The 21,604-nt window shown below is 43.0% G+C and overlaps 1 protein-coding gene and 1 pseudogene across 1 annotated transcript; one reads left to right on the plus strand and one right to left on the minus strand.

Moving 5' to 3' along the window:
* Window positions 1–6,485: 6,485 nt before the first annotated feature.
* On the plus strand, window positions 6,486–11,950 carry si:dkeyp-113d7.1 (uncharacterized protein LOC407709 homolog). The gene is given in 3 exon segments (XM_048245246.1): window positions 6,486–6,835; window positions 9,878–10,282; window positions 10,284–11,950. Coding segments are annotated over 2 exon segments (1,512 nt in total). The 5' UTR covers window positions 6,486–6,835; window positions 9,878–10,072; the 3' UTR covers window positions 11,586–11,950.
* Window positions 11,951–13,338: 1,388 nt separating this feature from the next.
* Window positions 13,339–16,882, minus strand: LOC125295887 (annotated as a pseudogene).
* Window positions 16,883–21,604: the final 4,722 nt, after the last annotated feature.

Consider the following 21,604-nt stretch of genomic DNA (forward strand, 5'->3'; position numbering starts at 1 on the left):
ATAGTTGAACAGCCATTACCTCAGCAAGTGTTGATTCCCATCAACATGTTTACATTTTGACTGGTTGATGCAGCATTTGTTTGTGTTATTACCACAACAGATGTTACTTTTCAGTTGCAATGACATGCAGACTTGACTATACCAGGTTTGTTGTTTATTAGAAGGTTAATAGTATGCTTGTTAAATATTATGGGAAGACTGCATGGGTCTGATATCATTAGGTTGGTTTTATTTGGCCAAAGACAAACACGCTGATAGTAAACATAGTGTCTCAACTATCCGATTCTAGACATATGACTTTTATTAATTTTGGCTATTTGCTGAAAATGGGCTGATATTATATGGAAGATATTACCATAAAAATATGATTTTTTTTTTTTTCTGTTTGGAATAATTAAACCCTTATACCAAATTTGCACATTGGATAACAAATCAGGGAATGCCTAAAATGAGGGATTTTAACAGTAGGCCTAGTCATATTGTAGGTTTAGTTGAAATTATTTTGGATTTGTGTATTTTGTTTTTACTTTGTCAGTAGTTTTGAGATTTCCTCTGCAACGTTTTTGAGAACGTCAGTCAGGATCTGACTGATCCTGATTTTCAAATTGTCAATTTATTTTATGTTTCATGAGGAAGATGTGACCAATTTTTACTGAATTCTCAATTAAAATATTTTTAGATTTGAATGCCCCCAAAGGTGAATTGACTATGCACAGATTTGATTAGGTACTTTGCTAGATTTTGCCAAATCATTGATCATGGATGAATGTTTTATGCCCAAATACAAGAGCTTCTTCCAAGCTTATGTTTCCCATTTGAAGTACTGGAGAATTCTAAATGCTCCCTCAGTCGTGTTTGAAGTAACATTGCCAGAACAGTGTAATTATGTAGGCCTTATGTCTTCATTTTATACATGTTAGATGATGGAAATGGGTACTTACTGTAAGAAAATTAAACAAAATAAACCAAACATGTTAACATAACATTGTATGAATACATTGCTTTATTTCAGGGCAGTTTTGATCTGTCTCAACATTTCAATCAGAGCGCTGAACATATAGCTGTGGATGATTAATTAATAGATGATTTTTTTTTAAATGCTATTTTTGTGAATTCAATTCTAAATTGATTTTGGACAATAGATTTGGACACTAAAATGGTAAGGTGTAAATAGATTTAAATGAATGAATCAGTATTGATAATATAAAGTAATACTCCTGGATGTAGTTCAAAACGGTCTTAGCACCTCCACCTACCCTTGCTCTCTCCTTTTGCATGTAGCATCCAGCAATGGACTGGGTGTCGTTTCAGATGTTCATGGGCTTTATTTATTTATATATATATATATATATATATATATATATATATATATATATATATATATATATATATATATATATATATATTATTATTATATTTTTTTTTTTAAACCACTACAGACTCAAGTTTTAACATAACAAAACTAATTATGCATACTGGCACAATGATGAATACAGAATTAAGGTCATTTAAATATGGCACTCTATGCAGGGCACTCTATACAGTGCTAGAGTGCAACCCTCAGCTGAGTTAATTTGTAATACTGCTTGGCAACAGAGCTGCTCATATTACAGCCATTCGTTATTGTTTCAGCTATACATATTTGCATTATTGGAATAGTTCCAAGCAAAGATTCTAGAGCGGAGCTCGGTTCTAGAATCTTTGGTTCCAAGCTTACTGTTGTTACGTTGAGTACATCAGCTCTGCTGGCCACATTTCAAACTGTACGGACCATGCTAGAGGTACTATGATCCACTCTACTGATATTTAGTTTACTACTCTGCTATAACTGTAGTATTCATTTAAAGTTACTGCATTGTAATTGCATAACACTTGGGCTAGTTAGAGAGGTTATGTAGATGCAGAGAGTATTTCGTATTCGTAGAGACACTTAATAGGCAACTTACTTAGGTAATAGCATGATTACGATACCTAGGGATTGAGGGATACAGTTTTACAAATCTGACCTGCAGTTAACAAGTGTGTTATCTATCTGTTTACAAGGATACAAGTATTTTATTTGTCACATACGTAGAGATACTGTAAAACATGTAGTGAAATGGCATTTTAGCTGCTCAACTTTCCTGTGCAGAGGTATCACTAACTATTTATAAGTATAAAGAAGAAAGATTTAGAAGAATTTAATAACTTAAGAGAGAAGGGGATAAAAAGTGCAGTGTGCAGTGCGGCTAGTCCATGTGATGTATTTAGAGTTGTATATGTATTCAAGTGTAAGTATATATACTCTTTTGATCCCGAGAGGGAAATTTGGTCTCTGCATTTATCCTAATCACTAATCTGTGAATTAGTGAAACACACTGCACACAGTGAACACACAGTGAGGTGAAGCACACACTAATCCCGGCTGCCTGCAACAACAACGGCGCTCGGGGAGCAGTGAGGGGTTTGGTGTTCAAGGGCACTTCAGCCGTGGCCTACTGGTCAGGGTTCGAACCGGCAACCCTCCGGTTACAAGTCTGAAGCACTAACCAGTAGGCCACGGCTGCCCTATTCAGGGTGCGGATGTCCTGAGGAAAGTAACTCCTCCTCAGTCTCTCTGTTTTAGCCCTGTGAGCACATAGATGTCTGCCTGACCTCAAAGGTTTGAACAGTCTATGGTCAGGATATGAATTGTCCTTTAAAATATTACTGGCCCTTGCTTGTACTCTTTTTATATCCTGCAGGGTAGAGAGAGGTGCTCTGATGGTGCGTTCGGCTGATGGAAAACCATGAGAAGACCCATCAGGTGCTAAATAGAGGATACCCGAGAAGACAGCCATAGACCTCTGGAGTTCGCCTACAAAAAGAAACCAAAGCTGCCATCTTTGCCCATATAAGGAGATCTGAGTTTTTATTGAAGCCAACTACCTATGGCAAGTAACATTGCAAGTTAGCTCCGGGATAACAAAAATCAAAGTTTGCTGTCTTAATGTACCCACTTGAAGGCTGACGACAAAAGTGTGTAGAGCAACGTCTGCACTTCAGATATTTTGTCCCTGTGAGAGTTTAATAGGTGCGGTCATTCAAAATCCCCATGTTATTTTCCCATAGGAAAAATCGCAAGATACCGGATCTCCTTACATGGCCAAAGATGGTAACTTTTTTGTCGGTGGACTTCAGAGGTCTATACATAGAGACACATAATCATAATAAAAGGCAATTGCTACACACTACAAACTAAAAATGTTCAGTGTGGGGAACAGTAAACTCTCACTGCCACACATCACCTGTGTTTTTTATCCAACTGCGCTGCCCTCCCCACCTCCAGAGTGTAACAGCATTCTCTCCTTTTGAGCAACCCAAACTAACATCCGAGGATGACGTGCTGACGGAGGACTACAGTGACGCGGGTGCTGGTGGGGATAGCAGGTGGTGTGGGCGGGCTCGCTCTCTCCGGTCCAACTGTCGGAGCTCTCTGATGGCACGTCAGCTCTGGTGAGTCAGGCTGACACTCTGAGCAACCTGTGAAGCTGATGACTTTCTCTGACAAAATCAGAACTGCTAGTTATACACTGAACATATCCACAGCAACCCTAAATGATATCATGTCTTATGAAAAGCATACTATTAGCTCACCCGTAAATCCATTGATGCAACATTGACTGTACACCGGTGGAGAGAGTTGTCCTGCAGACCGATTCTCAAATCTCAAATTGAGATTGGGAATTGGCCTGGGGACCTTTCATTCACTTATTCCAGGGGTTAACAAGTGGTGAAATTGAGCTGAATTGTTATCATGAACAAATTTAGTCTGTCATAGCCATTTGTGTTGCTTCTGCTGCTGCTGGTGTTGATGATACTGATGCAGAACCCTGTGAAACACTGCTCACTGCTGAGGGGCAGCCGTGGCCTACTGGTTAAAGCTTCGGACTTGTAACCGAAGGGGTTGCCGGTTCGAACCCTGACCGGTAGGAACGGCTGAAGTGCCCTTGAGCAAGGCACCAAACCTCTCACTGCTCCTCGAACACCGCTGTAGCAGGCAGCTCACTGCGTCGGGATTAGTGTGTGCTTCACCTCACTGTGTGTTCACTATGTGCTGAGTGTGTTTCACTAATTCACAGATTGGGGTAAATGCAGAGATAAATGCATCACGGAATCAAAAGAGTATATATACTTATACTTATACACATATGTCTGCTGCTGTTGGTGATGCTGATGCAGAACCCTGTGGAACACTGCTCACATATTGTCTGCTGCTGTTGGTGATGCTGATGCAGAACCCTGTGGAACACTGCTCAATATCGTCTGCTGCTGGAATGCAGAACCCTGCTCACATATCGTCTGCTGATGCTGCTGATGCAGAACCCTGTGGAACACTGCTCACATATCGTCTGCTGCTGTTGGTGATGCTGATGCAGATGCTGATGCAGAACCCTGTGGAACACTGCTCACATATCGTCTGCTGCTGTTGGTGATGCTGATGCAGATGCTGATGCAGAACCCTGTGGAACACTGCTCACATATTGTCTGCTGCTGTTGGTGATGCTGATGCAGAACCCTGTGGAACACTGCTCACATATTGTCTGCTGCTGTTGGTGATGCTGATGCAGAACCCTGTGGAACACTGCTCACATATTGTCTGCTGCTGTTGGTGATGCTGATGCAGAACCCTATGGAACACTGCTTACATATTGTCTGCTGCTGTTGATGATGCTGATATTAAGCAGAAGGTGTGTAACTGTTAGATTTACTGATGACAATCAGTGTTAACAACTTTCAAAAGGCATCATCTAGTCAGAGCAACTGGGTTAAATGTCTATGGGATTCATTCATCAGCCTTGTGACTGATTTTGTTGTTACAATCGTGTCAGAAAGAGGCTGGAGATATTGCCATATATAGAGTCCGAGTCTCGCTTTTCCAAGGAGATGTGAGATGCTTTTCAGCTCAGAGCATAGTTGACTGTAACAGATGTGCAATGCAGCTGCTGCCTGGATGTGCCTTAACCCTTAAAGGTGTGGTTTTTTGAACATTCTAACCTAAGATTCCGTTCTGCAACAATTCAAGGTTCTAAAATTCTACGTTGAATTCAATGAACCCAGATATTCTTTAGAATGTTCATTTTCCAACAATCCTGTCACACCAATGTGACAGTATACCTTTAAGGGTTAAAGGGCTGCCCACACACTTCAGTTGTGAGTTTGTGAAAGCTTGTGGATATCTATGCTCAGTAGCCAGTCATACACCCTCACTTCAGTGCTCCTGAAGCACTGTGTTGATTGGCTGGGATTGTTTGTCGCTTGGTCTGAGCCACTATGTTTGTTTATTTTCCCAACTACAGAGCCAGTACTGTGCACTAACACTAACACCTGAGTGCAAACACTGAACAGACAGGTCACGGTCTTCAGCTCAGGACTATGAGGAGCAAAACGCTGATTTTGATTAGAAGTGTGGGTTAGAATTGGGTTGGGATCTATTAGGAATGTAGCCTACCTGTACAGTGATCCAAACATCAATAAATCAGTATTTAGCTGCCAAGCTGGCAGCTACAAGGAATGTACCTTCAGTTATTGGTGGCTCTCAAAGCATTGAAAATATGTTCAAATCATACCGGACAATGTACAGTATGCCGATGGTCCAGATAATAAGCAATACATGCATGCCTGTAGCAGTGTGGGAATCCGGGCTCTGACCGCAATCTTCAACTCATCTGTCATGGCAACAGAGAGCAATATGCGGTGCCACTGTTACACCTCATTGTTCATCATCACCCAGCAACAAGGATCGTATGGTTTAAAATTATGGACTCTGAAAAAACCTTGTAAAGTCTGAGCTGATTTTTTAAATCACTGTGGCATATTACAGACCAGGTTACCAAGTCTGCTGACTATTTCTACCTGTGGCAGCATACATTTGTAACAGTTTATACTCATGTAATAATGTGTATTACTTTATGTAATAAACACAATCTTATATTATTGATTGTATATGGATGAGAGAATTTGGGCACAGTTGAAACAAAAACAGGGTGATTTTACTGATGTTGATATGCCTACGTCTAATATAGACTGATTGTCAAGTTGTTTTCAGCAAATGATTCCCTATGTCATTGATGAAAAATGAGTGATCTTTCACAGTAGGCAATTCAACACACGAAATGACAGCGTAGGCTAATGCACATTGCACATTGGTCTCAGTGAGGCTGGAAATCATTTACGTGATGGTCAGTAAAATCAAGCACGCAAAATAATGAGGTCAAACCCAATTTGTCTGTCATCAAGATCTGCAGAGCGCTGCCAAATATGATAGCTTTCGCATACAGTGATGGAATGCATGTAGTCATCAGGTATGATATGAAAGGTGGGACGTTGACCTGAATATGAGAACATCTGCCAACGTTGTAGCGAATGGTACACTGACATAGATTCTACACTGTTGACACAAAACAAGTATCCAGTGTGTGATACAAATTTGTTTCATATGTCCACAGCAATGGCTATCGAAGGGGAACGTAGATCATCAGTGGTTACATTGTCACAAATCATACTCTATACATTCGGAAGTGAAATGCCGCCCAGAGAGAATGCATGCTGCGCGCGCATTTACATTTTACGACGGAAGTGCACAGCAGAAACACTGAGGAAAGCGACAAGGGAGTGAAAACGAAGCGGAATTAGTCAATGAGAGAGAGAGAGAGGAGGAGAGGAGAGAGGGAGAGAGGAAAGAAAAGAGTGCGCGACACGGAGGCTGCTGGACTCTTGGGCCGAAGAGGACGTGGCGGGTCCGGCAGAGGTTTTCCCTTTCAATCACGACGGCGAGCCGAAGACGTAAAAAAACAATGAGCTGGAGAAACAGCAGGTAGCTGCAGCTGGAGAGCTATAATTCATATTTTCACCTCTTTCTGCTCGGTGATGTAAAATGTGCATGGCCCAGCGCAGGTAGCCTATCGTAATTTGATAGGTCGTCTTTTGTTATGGAAAATCCTCCCTCAGACCGGACGGCATATCAAAGAAGCAAATGTGCGGGGCAAAAAGTTGTTGCTAGCGATGCTGCTCTTTATAGGCTGCAACTTTCCTCTTGTGCTTGTAGGTTGGCTGTGTGGTTCGCTGTATCAGCGACGTTAGCAATAAACAAGATGGCCACTGGCTAGCTGGCTAGATGGCATTTCGCCCCGTCTTTGTATATTATCGTACCCTCTGAGATCATAAGAACACTTTTGATTGATGTGAGAATTAACTTTTAATTTTATAATAAAATGGCACGCCCTCGTTCTACATTCCCCTACTATGTTCACTTAGTAATTTAAGTACGAATATAGAGGAAGAAAAACACCAGATTTGTGCTGCCAGCTAAAAGTGCATGATGCGTGGCGAACTGGCAAGCTACCTAGCTGCAAAAAGGTAGTTAACGTTCGACACATAGGTAGACAAAGTTATGCTCGCCGAATACCTTTCAAAATGCAAAATTGTTGTCGAAGGTTGTAAGTTCTTAGAACAAGGATATTTACTCTGAAAATGCAACATATTGTAAAATGCAGGCGCAACTTTTTCAGGTTGCCGACAGATTTTAACTCTTTGAAGTAAAATAAAACGCATGCCTGACATTTTCTTATTGAAGTTAGTGCGGGTGCCAAGTACACATATTTTTGAAATAGCTCAAGGATGTCCATGTAATTTCCTTGAAATTTAGGTCAACCTTTTTAATTCTGAGCTTTCTTGCGTACAACACATGTATCCCTTATTTAACGACAGACGATTTTAAGCATTTTGTCACGTTATGGATGTATGTCATGCGCCTATTCTAGGCTGCATACAAAATGAGGTCATGGGTGAAAATCTTAAGAATTACCTAAATACGCAAAGTTAGGGAATAATCTACTAACTTTTAAAAATCATGAATACACTGAACTCGCTTATCATCCACTTTGGAAAGCTCAAAGCAAGCCCTAATTATCCACAAATGGGCTGTTAGCATAAGAAAAGCGCCAATCAGTAGTGGTAATGATGTGGAGCCTCTATGCTGATTCTAACACAAGTGAGGTGTTATGTATTAGCACGAGTCCATGTTTGCGTTTCAATTTAAAGGCATACCTCCAAAAAACTAACAAGCATTAGTAACAACAACAGCAGCAGCAACAACAAAAACGTAACATCATATACTTGTCATTGTTACTGTTGACACTAACGACAGTAATCGTGGTGAAGATGAAGTCAAATAATAATAATAATAATAATAAATTACAATAAAAATGTTATAACAACATACCAACTAAATTGTTGATACAATCAAATTATAATAATGCATTTGTTACTGCTATTAGGTTATTTGTGTAAGCATCATTATTACTTGTAACAGGACCATCAATAGTAGTTAGATGTAGTTACAGCTGTAGAAGTAGCAGAATTACTATTCATTTTGAGATTGTACCAGATCACATTGCCTGGTGCATAGACTGTGGATAAATCTCTGGGAAATCAGACAGAATCAGAATAGCTGTTTTGTTCTCTGTATGTTTGATGCTTGATGTTCTCTGTATGTTTTAAATTGTCCTCTAATGTTTTTAAATTGTCCTAATTGTTGAGAACTGCTCTAAAACTTAAACTGTTTACTATGTTGTTAGTCGCTTTGGCTAAAAAGCGTCAGCCAAATGTAAATGTAATGTAATGTAATGATGCTCTCAAACTTGTACATGAGATGCTGTAAGTGTTTGTTATGATATAGAATAACAGATTGAAAAACCTTATAGATGGTTTAATAAGTGAATAAATGGCCACCTGAGGCTTCCTCGTTCAAGTGAGGCCCTTTGTAATTGGCAGCCATGATGGGAGTCTTAGCAGCTGCACCATGAGTCATGTGCGTGACTCACAGAGTTAGCATGTGCCCACATAGAGCGAATACCAGTAGTAGGCAGGTGCCCAGCGACACAACCACTGGAGGTGTGATAGATGCATGTAGGCTAAATGTCATGTTAAGAGTTAACTCTGTGTTATATAATTAGTTTATTATAGCAGAGTGAATATTGATGTACTTGTAGTGACACACTTTGTCCTTTAATTAAGTTTGATGGGTTAATGTGTTCAAATGGCCTTTCATTGATTTTACACCAGCGTCACAGAACCTATTAACACACTAGCTGTCCAGAATATGTACTGTGTAGCCTAGTTCTTTTCTTAGCTGGTTAACCTGGGGCTCTCCCAACTGTGTCAGCAAATGTTGCTAGGTACTTGCCAGTTAGCATGCTAACAAGCTTTTATCAGTGTTAACTGTCTTGTTCATGGTCTTTGAAATGTTTGACATGCCCTTTTGGCAGTTAGCTCACTAGTGTTATACAAAATATCAATACTGATATTTGGGCAGCCGTGGCCCACTGGTTAGCACTCTGGACTTGTAACCGGAGGGTTGCCGGTTCGAGCCCCGACCAGTGGGCCGCGGCTGAAGTGCCCTTGAGCAAGGCACCTAACCCCTCACTGCTCCCGGCGCCGCCGTTGAAGCAGGCAGCTCACTGTGCGGGATTAGTGTGTGCTTCACCTCACTGTGTGTTCACTGTGTGCTGTTTGTGTTTCACTAATTCACCGATTGGGTTAAATGCAGAGACCAAATTTCCCTCACGGGATCAAAAAAGTATATATACTTATTTATATATATATATATATATATATATATATATATATATATCAAATATTAAATTCATATTTTGTCCTTAATACTGATGCTTATGCTAGTGAAATCAAGTTGATTAATGGGTGGAGGCAAATTGATAGATTCTGAACAGCATGTTTGTCGTTCTGTTAAACAGTTTACATGTAATGAAGAAAAAGTACAATGGAGACGGTTACAGTATTTTTACAACTAAATAACTGAATGTTTTTTTCTTTTTCTTCTTTTTGTTGAAATATACAGGGCCCTTGGAGATCAGCACTTACCTTAACCCAGGGAACAAGCCTTGACACCTATCACAGGAAAACAGAACGTGGCCTCTTCTATTTTTCTCAGGTGTAAGGCCACCATATCATATCATAATCATTTTTTTCTAAAGCACAACCTCTGCTCCCATAACGGAAGCCATAGCCGGCGTGTGGACAGGACTCCGCCACCATGGCAGAGCTAGAGACCGAGTGTATCTCTATAGGGCTAAACACACTGGCGTCCGAGTGCGGCTCGCCTCCGCTGGACCCGTTGCGGCCGGAGTGTAGCACGCCAACCCTACACCTGCTCTCCTCCGACTGCTCCACGCCCAACCTCAATACGCTGGCGTCCGAGATCGTTGAGCCCATGGCCATGCTACCGTGCGTGAAAACCGAACCGCCAGGACCTCGAGCCCATCCGCACCGTGGACCTGTCGGAGATCCAGCCGCTCAGCACGGCCGAGCTGGGATCGGACCAGATCAAGATGGAGATTAGCGGACTGGACTACATCAAGTCGGAGCACCACGGCGGTCACCACTGCGACATGCACTCGTTCCACAGCACGGAGCTGGACTCTTACAAGAGTCACTACGAGCCCAGCCTGGTGTTCGACTATATCACGCACGTCTCCGACAGCCTGGAGTACATCAAGTCGGAGCAGCACACAGACCTACAGTGCTACTACGCCACCGAGCTGAGTTCCATCAAAACAGAGTACGAACCCAACCTCATGTCCAGCCACATCAGGTCGGAGATCAACGGCCTCGAGTCCATCCACATGGCGGAGCTGCGAACCGAACTTAATAAGCTGAGGCCGGACTCCATCATTGACGGCATGGGGAAACTGGAGTCCGACTTTTCGGGGAGCGACCTGTTCGACCTCGGCTCCGGCCAGGAGACGAAAAGTTCGTTGGAGACAAGCCACACGGGGACCAAAGGGCACAGCGCTGGTCCGCGCAAGCCTCGCAACCTCAACGGCGAGAAGCCGTTCTCCTGCACGCAGTGCGGGAAGAGCTTCAGCACTCTGGGCAACCTCAAGACGCACCAGCGCATCCACACCGGCGAGAGACCCTACATCTGTCCGCAGTGCGGAAAGAGCTTCGGCCAGGCGGGCAACCTGAAGCGCCACCAGCTCATCCACACCGGGCAGAAGCCCTACACATGCGCACACTGCCCCAAGGGCTTCACCAAAGCGGACGACCTCCGCTCGCATCAGCGGCTGCACACAGGCGAAAAGCCCTTTGGCTGCCTCACGTGCGGCAAAAGCTTTAGCCAGTCCAAGGAACTCAAAACGCACCAGCTTAGCCACACTGGCGAGCGTCCGTTCTGCTGTCCGCACTGTGGCAAGACCTTCATCAAGGAGACCAGCTTTCGGAACCACCAACAGATCCACACAGGCGAGAAGCCCTATACATGCTCACAGTGCGGCAAGACCTTCAGCAATTCAGGGGTCCTCAAAACGCACGAGAAGATCCACTCGGGCGAGCGTCCGTTCGGCTGCACCCAGTGCGGCAAGAGCTTTGGGCGCTTAGGACATCTTAAAGCACACCAGCAGATCCACACGGGAGAGCGGCCCTACACGTGCTCCCACTGTGGCAAGAACTTCAGCCAGTCAGGCCACCTCAAAGCACACGAGCAAATTCACAAACGAGAGCGGCCAGACCTTAGCAGTGGCAGCAGTCTCAGTAACGATAGTAGCTAAAAACCTTTTAACTTCTCAGAGTATTATTCCTATTTGTTTTTTTTTTATATAAATACTACAGTATATATATAAATATATATGTTTCCTTTATGTTTTTCATACCTTTTTATGTCCTTTTTGCATTATGTTGTTTGGGGTCCATGTTGTGACTGATTTGCTCTTATGCAAGTGTCTGTTTTTTGGGAATCAGTGGCGTCACAGAGAACTGTGTAAAGAGCTTTGTACTTTGTCAGATCTGTGTTGTAGTGAGTGCCATTCCAGTTTCTTTCTTCCGGTAAAATACTCACCATGTACACATTTATTGATAACATGTAATTCCTAAACCTTGTACTGGAATGAGTTATTAAAAAGAAACTAATGTAAAACTGCAATGATGCTTGTTCCTTTATCAGAACCAATTTGTTGTACACTTTGAAATTACACTTTAGAACATAGAGCTTACTTTTCAGTAGAGTCTTTCGCTGGTTCAGATGCCAGCAGGTGTTACGACATCTTTTTCAGGAATTAAATCTCATTCAAGGTCAAAAATAGTGAGTGTAGTAGTGAAATATCTTGATTCACTCTTACTGTAACTGCATGAGTTATAAGCCAGAGAGTTAAGAGTGGACAGATTAACTACAGTTTTAGGACTATGCACCTGTATTGAGGCCTGTTACAGTAACAACTGTTAAACAGGGTTCCCACGGGTCAAGGAATTTCTGGAATATCATGGAATTTTAGAAAGTCTATTCCAGACATGGAAAGTCAGGGAATTTTATATTTTTTGGGACATAGTCATGGAATATCAGGGAATTTTGTTAAATGTACTTGCCAAAATACATTAACACAAATATATTTCCACGCAGAAATGGTGTATATCTGGTTATTAGATTTAATAATTGCCCAACTGTGTTTTAATTACACAGTTGGGCAATTATTAAATCTAATTGCCCAAAATGGGCTTGAATTGCCCAACTGTGTTTATTCAATGTATTCATCTCCCGCTCTAAAAAAGTAAAAGATTCTTGAACGCTACGCAGGTCCTCTGAAATCTTTCGTCGGTATATTGTACTATTCATTATATAGTAAATCATGGAAATTCAGGTTTTTTGTGAGGGTAAAGTCATTTGACTTAGAGTGGGAACCCTGGTTAAATGTTTTGTATGTGAGATTGAATGTTCAGACTAATTATTTCCCCTCACATAGTCCCGTCAAGATCAGGTGTGTGTCAATAACTGTTTTCAGACATGTCCTCTGCACTATATGCGAACCATTGTCAAATGGATGTCCGACCCTTCACCCACATACATCGCAGCACAACCCCCTGCAATTATGTAAGTGTAAATCAGGTTTCTCAGCCAGATATACTTGCGTATACAAGGAATTTGGTCACTGCATTTATCCCATCCGGGAATTAGTGAACACACAGAGCACACAGTGAATACATAGTGAGGTGAAGCACTAACCTGAAGCAGCAAGCCGTGGCACTCGGGGAGCAGTGAGGGGTTAGGTGGCTTGCTCAAGGCCCTGCCTCAATTTTATTTTTAAACTGTATGTCTCTATTCAGTATTTTTCTGTGGATTTTCACTATACAGCATCTGTTTAAAGAACCTTGATCATGACAGATTATGATGGAATGCGTAGCCTTCCCGAGGATCATTTGGTGCAGAGTAAGATATCTTTTTGATTTTCTTTTTTGCTTTGCTAACCAAACACAAATAAGGATGTACACAGAATGTAGATTTTAGTCTGCTCTTGCTTTATTGGTGTTTTTTTAAAACTTGACATTGCAGATATCCTGTAGCAAACTGCAGGTTTACAACCTGCCTTGTGCTCAGGGCAATAAACAGGGAAGTTGTGGATCAGGGCTTTGCAACTCAGTGGAGGCACCTTATTAGGAGCCGATGAGGGAGGAGGAGGAGGATGAAGACACCACTTTCCCATCAACCACCTCTTCCACCACTGTCACCACTCTGGTTCGTGTGGTGGACGTGGACATTGCGGTCGCTTCTGATGCTGCTAGCGCTGCGGATGACGATGCCGATAATGACGAAGACGAGATGGTTCTGGCAGAGGGGATAGAAGAGAGCGGTCAGCAGGACTGTATCGGTACTGAGTTGAATCAACGAATCCAACTCAAATGTGGCTGGCTACTTACGAGTACGTAGAGGCTGCGTATGCGTCTCCGTCGAGCAGTCTTCTGTACTCGGCGATCTCCAGCTCCAGTCTGGTCTTGATGTCCAGCAGGATGGAGTATTCGTAGCCCTGGCGCTCAAGGTCTCCGCGGAGAGCAGCGAGCTGTTCCTCCAGGCTGCTCACCTGTACCTGGAAGCCGCCCAGCATGCTCACGTAGCGGGTCTGTGTCTCTGCCAGGGTGCCTTCCATGGACGCTTTCTAAGACAAACAAATAAGAAAACACCTCAGTAAGTCATTTAGGCTAAAAGAGTTGTTACATCCCACTTTATCAATACCATTGCTATTACTAATCTTAATATTGCACTTCCATTGGGGGTAGCCTATAGGCCCACTGCCTAAAACAAATAGTTCTTGAACTTATAAAGCAATAATTAGCTATATACTAGGCACTAGGCCTACAAATGAGTAAGACACCGTTTAAGTGTCCACTCACCATGCTGATGAGGCCTTGCAGCTCGATCTGAAGTGCCTGCACTGTGCTCTTGATGGACGTGACTTCTGACGAGGACGTCTGGAGGACAGCTGTGCTTGTGAGGACTTCTTTGCTGAGCGCTTCCGTCTGGACGTGGGAAAGAAAATGCACCAATGTTACTGGGAGTTGCCTTTGTTGTTTTTGTCCCATATAATATATAATATTCAAATTTGTATGAAAACGGTTAGGCTAATTGACTTGGATAACTGTTTTTATTCGCCTACTAACTCTGATTTGTTCTGATCACATTTTGATCCATGTTGAGCAGGTGTAGCCCTAGGCCTACTCACCTTTGCCTGGAACCAGCCCTCCAGTTCCTTCCTGTTCTTGACGGCCACAGCCTCGTAGTGTTCACGGACGCCGGCCAGCACTGCCATGAGGTCCTCCTGAGGAGCAGCGTCCACCTCCACGTTTACTGTGCTGCCGACATGTGCGCGAAGAGCCAGGAGATCCTGAGGAAGACATCAGGTGGGTGGATAAGATGATGATAACTACCAAGAGGATTATATTGAACTTTGTAAACAACACATTCCATGCAAGTGAGTAGGAAAAACTCTAGTCTGGCCTAATGACCACAAGGACATGTGAACGAGGAAATGTTTGTAAATCAAAGAACCTCCTGGTGGCTCTTCTTTAGGAAGGTGAGCTCCTCCTGAATGGCCGTGATCTGCATGGTGAGGTCGGATTTGGAGAGGGTGAGGTCATCCAGGACTCTCCTGAGTCCAGCGATGTCAGCCTCCACAGAGAGACGCATGGCCTGCTCTGCCTCAAATCTAAAATGTAAAAAGCATTTAGCTCAGGGATGTAGTGGAGGCTAAATGCAAGTAAACACAGTTTATCCATCTCTGAAATGTCAGAAATGGAGTTTATCCACCTCTTATTATAGTTTATCCACCTCTCAAAAGAGTTAATTCACCAATTGCAACTTTTAACAGAAATAACACTGTATTATCCACATTCACAATATGTACGTCAACACTCTAGGAACCATTTAAAATCACTGGTATGGTTATAAACATTGGACAATAACCATCATCAAACATGTTCTGAATGCCTTTTTTTATTTTATTTGTATTATTTTTTTTAATCCGATGCCCTATGGCGCAGACAGTCCACCTTAGAGTGATCACAGAATTCATAGTACCACCTCTTATTTTACCACTACACCCCTGATTTAGCCTAAATAAAAAAGTCAAGTTAAACAGGACAGGTCTTCGGATGATGTAACAAGAGCGCGCGGGCTGCACGTGTTTCACACATTCCAGAGGGCACCGCGAATTTCAGTCTGACAAACGATTTAGGCCACTATGCTGCAGCAACAGGTCAACCAATCTTTTCGTTGATAATGTAAAAGGATTTAACAAAACTCTGTTCTAAGAGTAGAAGAGGGCTGACACCTACTTAACTCTGAAGTCATCAGCAGCCAGTTTGGCGTTGTCAATACCCAACACAACTCCTCCCTTAAAACCGATGTTGCCCATAATCTTAAAGTAAAACAGACATAAACAAAAAAACAAAGAAGATTAGATCCTGCAACAGGTAATGCAATTGTGTACATGTCATGACTCTATAATCACATGATTTCACAATCTTGAATTTCCCTTGGGGATCAATAAAGTATCTATCTATCTATCTATCTATCTATGCGTTATACAACACGCATGTAGCCTAGGCCTAAAGCAAAAAAAAAAAACTTTATCTGTAGGCCTAATCTTAGTTTCTGCATTGAGATTGACATGACAAACACCCACCTTGGCCTGGAGGTCATTGATGGTGACCATGAAGCCAGAGAAGTCATGCGCAGCAGGGCCGATTTTAGCCTCCAGGAACTGTCTGATCTTCAGCTCCAGCTCGGCGTTGGCCTTCTCCAGGGTGCGCACCTTGGACAGGTAGGATGCCAGGCGGTCGTTCAGGTTCTGCATGGTGAATTTCCTGTTGCCTACAACGGCTTCGAAAGCTCCACCACCAGAGGCCATGCTGAAGCCGCCGCCGCCGCCAGCAGCGAACCCGAACCCTGCGCCAGCACTGGAGATGCGAACTCCAGGTAGACACTGCCGGCCCGCATTACGCTCATGCGAGCTCCACCTCCGGACAGGGAGAGCCCAGACATTCCACCTGCGATGGATGATCCGGAGGATATGGAGACGCGGCTGGAGAAGGTGGTTGCCATTGTGAGAGCAGGCTGCTGATGCTTCTCAGAGCAGGTCAGGAGTGATAAGGGAATAGATACGCAGGCCTTTTATACAGGAGCACATGGCTTGAAAATATCCCAGCGCTTTTGCCTCATGTCTTCCAGTATTGCCGCGGGCGGTTTTTTAACGTTCACTTCGCATAAGTGACTGTGTTCACTCAGGGTTATAATAATTAAAAACCACACGAGTAGTCTCTGCTATTGGGAATGAAATGTCAAATGTCGAAGCATGCCGAAGGCCTTCAGGTTTAACTATTATCTTGTCATTCTGTATAACGATTTATTGTGGGTGGGTGTAAGTCTGGAACACAATGTAGGTCTACGCTTTTGCCACATATTGTCATTCACTAAAGAACAATATTTAATTTACACGTGTATTGTACCCGTTAAGTTATTGCTGTTATTTGTAAGTTTTGAAATATCTATCAAAGTTTGTGTAAGACTACAGTCAGTCAAACGTTATCCTCACATGCTTACAAAAACGAGGACTGTTGGCTCAGCAGGGCAAATGCACCTTTAAGACAGACAGGACACAACAGTCAAGGATTGTCTTTCGGGGATGTCCTGAGTGTACCTAATGCATTTATTTGTCATTAACATTAAGTTCAGTCTCTCGTCACAAGTATCAGTTTAGATGTTTATTTGACATAATTGTAATTAAAATGGTCATTGTAGTGATCAATTTCCAATAGAAGACTGGTAGGAACATAGTGAGAATCTGTGTGTCCAGGTATGAAATAGATTTTACGAGAGTTGTTATAAATATGGTACAGTAACGATCTTACAAGAGTTATAAATATGGTATAGTAAACATATTATATGCTATACATTACAAGATGAATTCAGATTTGTTATGTGTGGTATGTGTGGTGGTGAGCCAGACAGACATGTAAGACAGATAGAAGGATTATCTTGGGTGTGCGTGAGATCTGATCACTTGGCCTTTAGAAAATGTCAAAGCAATTTGAATCCCCCTCAAGCTGCACCACAAGCCTGTAAGCTTATAACCTGTTGGTTTGGTAGGTTTCGGCAATGTAAATGCTCTTCAGTACTTATTACTTAATGCAAATGTTATAGAGCATTAAACTATTAACTTACTGTGACATTCAAAACCTAAACTGACGGAACACTAATCCACAAAACACGACATACATCTATCTAAACGTTGAGATAGATAGATAGATAGATACAGTAGATAGATAGACAGATAGATAGATATCCACTTTATCAAACTTTTAATAGAACTTTACCGGTGAAAGACCAATGAAAGAAGTGTAGGTACCCAGTTGCTCATGCATCTCATGATAACAGAAGTACTGGACTGGCTGCCAATTTGGTCAGTGCTGTTGGAGAGGAGGGGGTGGACTCCAGTGCTGTTGTAGAGGAGGAGGTGGACTCCAGTGCTGTTGGAGAGGAGGAGGTGGACTCCAGTGCTGTTGGAGAGGAGGGGGTGGACTCCAGTGCTGTTGTAGAGGAGGAGGTGGTGCAGGGCTTAAAGTGTTCAGGCACCGTGCCTGAATTCAGGCGTGAGCTGGAATGCTTAAGAATAGAAAGAAAATAGGCAATGAGACTACAGAATATATGATGTCCTCATAAATGTCTGATAACTTCAGGCACAGACATTTCTATTGCTTTAAAGGAACCGTATGTAAGAAATGTATTTCAATTAATCATAACATGGCCCTGATAAGTCACTAGACATTAAGAAATCATGTTCATTTCAAATACTTATATCACTGACAACAGTAGTCAGGCCAGGATATTGTCATTTAAAAAGTGAAGTTGCAGCCCTCAACTGATGTTGATGTTGTGTTTTGTCATGTCATGTCAAGTTGTGTTTTGGCCTGATGCGCCACCCCCTGTTTCGGCATCCGGGTTGGCAACCTCAAGTCAGGGGGGAGGGGGAGGGGATACACCGCTCTACAGTAATTTGAAAGTGATTGCAGTACCAGTTTTGGCTACAATCTTACATGGTTCCTTTAAGCCCAGGGGTGGTGGAGTCAGTGCTCTTGGAGAGTGTGGCGGGGGGGGGGGGGGGGGTGGAGTCAGTGCTGTTGGGGGCGGGGGTGGTGGTGGAGTAAGTGCTGTTGGAGAGGAGGGGGTGATGGAGTCTTGAGTCACTGATATTGCCAGTGTGAAGTATGAAATAAGCTTGTGTGTTCTATTCTGCAGCATCCACTATGCATCCATCCATCCATCCATCCATCAATCCATTCATTCTTGGAAGTTCATTAAAGGAAAATTCCGTTTTTTAGCACTTTGAGTCCCTTTTCTGGTTTGTTTGGATGAACTAGAGTGGTGGACACCGAAATTTTGACGATTGGTCCTGTCTCGACCTTTCTGACTCGTTTTGAATCGCCTTTGACTACTTTGGGTTTTGAAGCTAATAAGTTGATTAAGAAGCTGCATGTGTATGTATTCGGAAGACGTGTTGACATCCACACTGATCACAAACCACTAGAATCCATTTTCAGCAAGCCGATCAGCCTAGCTCCGCCACATCTACAGAGAATGCTTCTGAGACTCCGCACTTATGATGTCCATGTCAAGTATGTCGGTGCAAAACATGTGCCTCTCGCTGGCACATTATCCAGGCTGGTCAAACCTGGCTCAGACCCGACAATTCCAGACTTAGATGTAAGCATTGCTCAGGTCCTCAAGATAAGGCACACCCACCCGCCTGGCAAACCTGCAGGAGGAAACTAAGTGTGATCCTGTGCTCTCCCTGTTAGGCCAACTGCAGCAACGGCTGGCCTGAAAGTATGCAAGACCTCCCAGACACATTACAATGCTACTGGTGTTTCCGGGACGAGCTCTCATTCATGGATGGCTTCATAACGAAAGGTAGTCGAATAATTGTCCCTTCAACAATGATAGCAGACACATTGCTTGCCGGTTCGATCCCTGACCAGTAGAAAAAATGTGGGCGGGGGAAGTGGTTGAGCACTGCTCTCCCATGCCCACATCCACGGCTGAAGTGACCTTGAGTAAGGCACCTAACCCCTCACTGATCCCTGAGCGCCGCTGTAGCAGGCAGCTCACTGCTCCGGGTTGGTGTGTGCTTCACCTCACTGTGTGCTCATTGTGTGCTTCATCTCACTGTGTGTTCACTGTGTGCTCTGTGTGCTTCACTAATTCACGGATTGGGAGAGCAAATTTCTCACGGGATCCAAAGAGTATCTATACTTACTTACTAACTTATTTATTATTGGGGCAGGTCTCTCGGCACACTGCCTGATCTTTTCCTCCTAATTTTAATGTAGCCTCTTGTTTTAGTGTTGGGCAATTCCACAGAAAATGGACTTTTTGTCACATCCATAACGCCAGTGAAATGCCTTGGCATTTGTATGACGTGAATGATGACATTCATTTTTTGTGCATTTTTTCTCATGTATATTCTTCAGACAAAAATAGCAAATGCTCAAAATTAATGTAATCATTCACATCATACCATACCATCACATTTTATTGGCGTTATGGATGTTACAAAAATGTCACCGTTTACTTTGAGAAAGTCACCAGGTCCCCCTGGTTGAAAAACATCCCAAAGGAATAATTTTCTCACCCCCACAATTGAAATGGACATGGTGTCATTCAATCTCAGGCCATGTCCCTGGGTCAAAAAAATCCAGCGAAAGCTAAATTCATTGTCCAGGTGTGCCCTTATAAAGGTTAAGCTGAGTTGTGCATGTTTGGAGAATAGTGATCCATGATCACATCATAATGACTAAGTGATCAATATTGGGATGGGGTGAAAATTTCAACCACCAAAACACCACCCCCAAAGTGGAGAATAGCTATGTATTAGTTTTGGGTGTTTTTCAGACAATGGGACCTGGTGACCTCAAAGTAAATGGTAACACTAAAACAAGGGGCTACATTAAGATTTTTGGAGGAAAAGATCAGTTAATTCACACAGGAATGCTTTACTCAGAGCAAAGAGATTTCTTAGATGTAATGAAATAATAAAGAGAAAAATAGAATGAGAATTCTTTCATCAATTCTGTGGTGGTGTCTTTTACTTAAGGGACATATTTATTGAAGTAATCTAAAAGTAATCCTAAAGTAATCAGATTACGTTACATGTTTTTGGTAATCCAACTGATTACAAAAATTGCCATGTAATTTGTAGTCAGTAATGGATTACATTTCAAAGTAATCTGACCCAACCCTGGTCATCATAGACTCACTACGAAGCAGCATCACCAGTGCTGTAACTGCCCGTCTGAATGGCAACTTTAGGCGATTCGGTCTTGTTGAGAGGATTATATCTGACAATGGTCCATGCTTTCGTTCTGATCAGTTCCAGAAGTGAGCTGTTTGAGATCCACCACACCAACTCGAGTCCTTACCACCACCAAAGTAATGGTAGGTTTGAACGTGCAATCCAAACTGTGCGTAACATTCTGAAGAAGTGCAAGACTGATGCTGAAATCACACTAGCCATCCTGGCCTATCTCGACACACCAATTAGTGCAAACCTACCATCACCAGCTGAGTTATTTTTCAACAGGCGCATAAACACTCGCCTTGGTCAACCACTTCACTCCACCGACCTCACTGAGGAGCAAAAACTCAACCTCGCAGACAGAAGAGCAGCCCATCTAAAACCTCAGCATGCACCACAGGAACGCTATGCTCCACAGCAGCATATCTGGTACACTGAGGACGGCTCATCAGAGTGGAAAGCGGGTTATATAGACATTGCAGACAGACATCCAGATTCTTACTGGATCATCACAGAAACAAACCGTCGAATCAGGCGTAACCAGCATGATATAAAGATTCGATATCCAGTCAAGCTACAATCAGCAGCTCATTCCCCTCATTATGCAGATCTCGGCTTCCCTGACAGTGATGGGGGTGCCCCACTTGACACCACCACGTGTAATGCAACCAATCCGGTTGCCACCGAGCCAACTTCTCAGGCAGCCACACCTAATGACCCTCCTGACAAAGTCCCAGTCCCTTCGAGAACTGTGTCTCCATTAAAGCCATCACCGCCACCACAATCGCTGGCACCCAGGCGATCCGGACGGGAGACCAGGCCTACAAAAGACCCCAACTTTGTGTACACCTAATGAAAAGTGCTGTGTACAAAGGCAGGTGCTGAGGACCTAGCCTCATAGTAAGACATGTCCTGGGACCTCTGTCTTACAAGTGTCAATTAGTTATAAGTGT

This window comes from Alosa alosa, chromosome 6 (assembly GCF_017589495.1).
Source record: "Alosa alosa isolate M-15738 ecotype Scorff River chromosome 6, AALO_Geno_1.1, whole genome shotgun sequence".
NCBI classification, from domain to species: Eukaryota; Metazoa; Chordata; class Actinopteri; order Clupeiformes; family Clupeidae; genus Alosa; species Alosa alosa.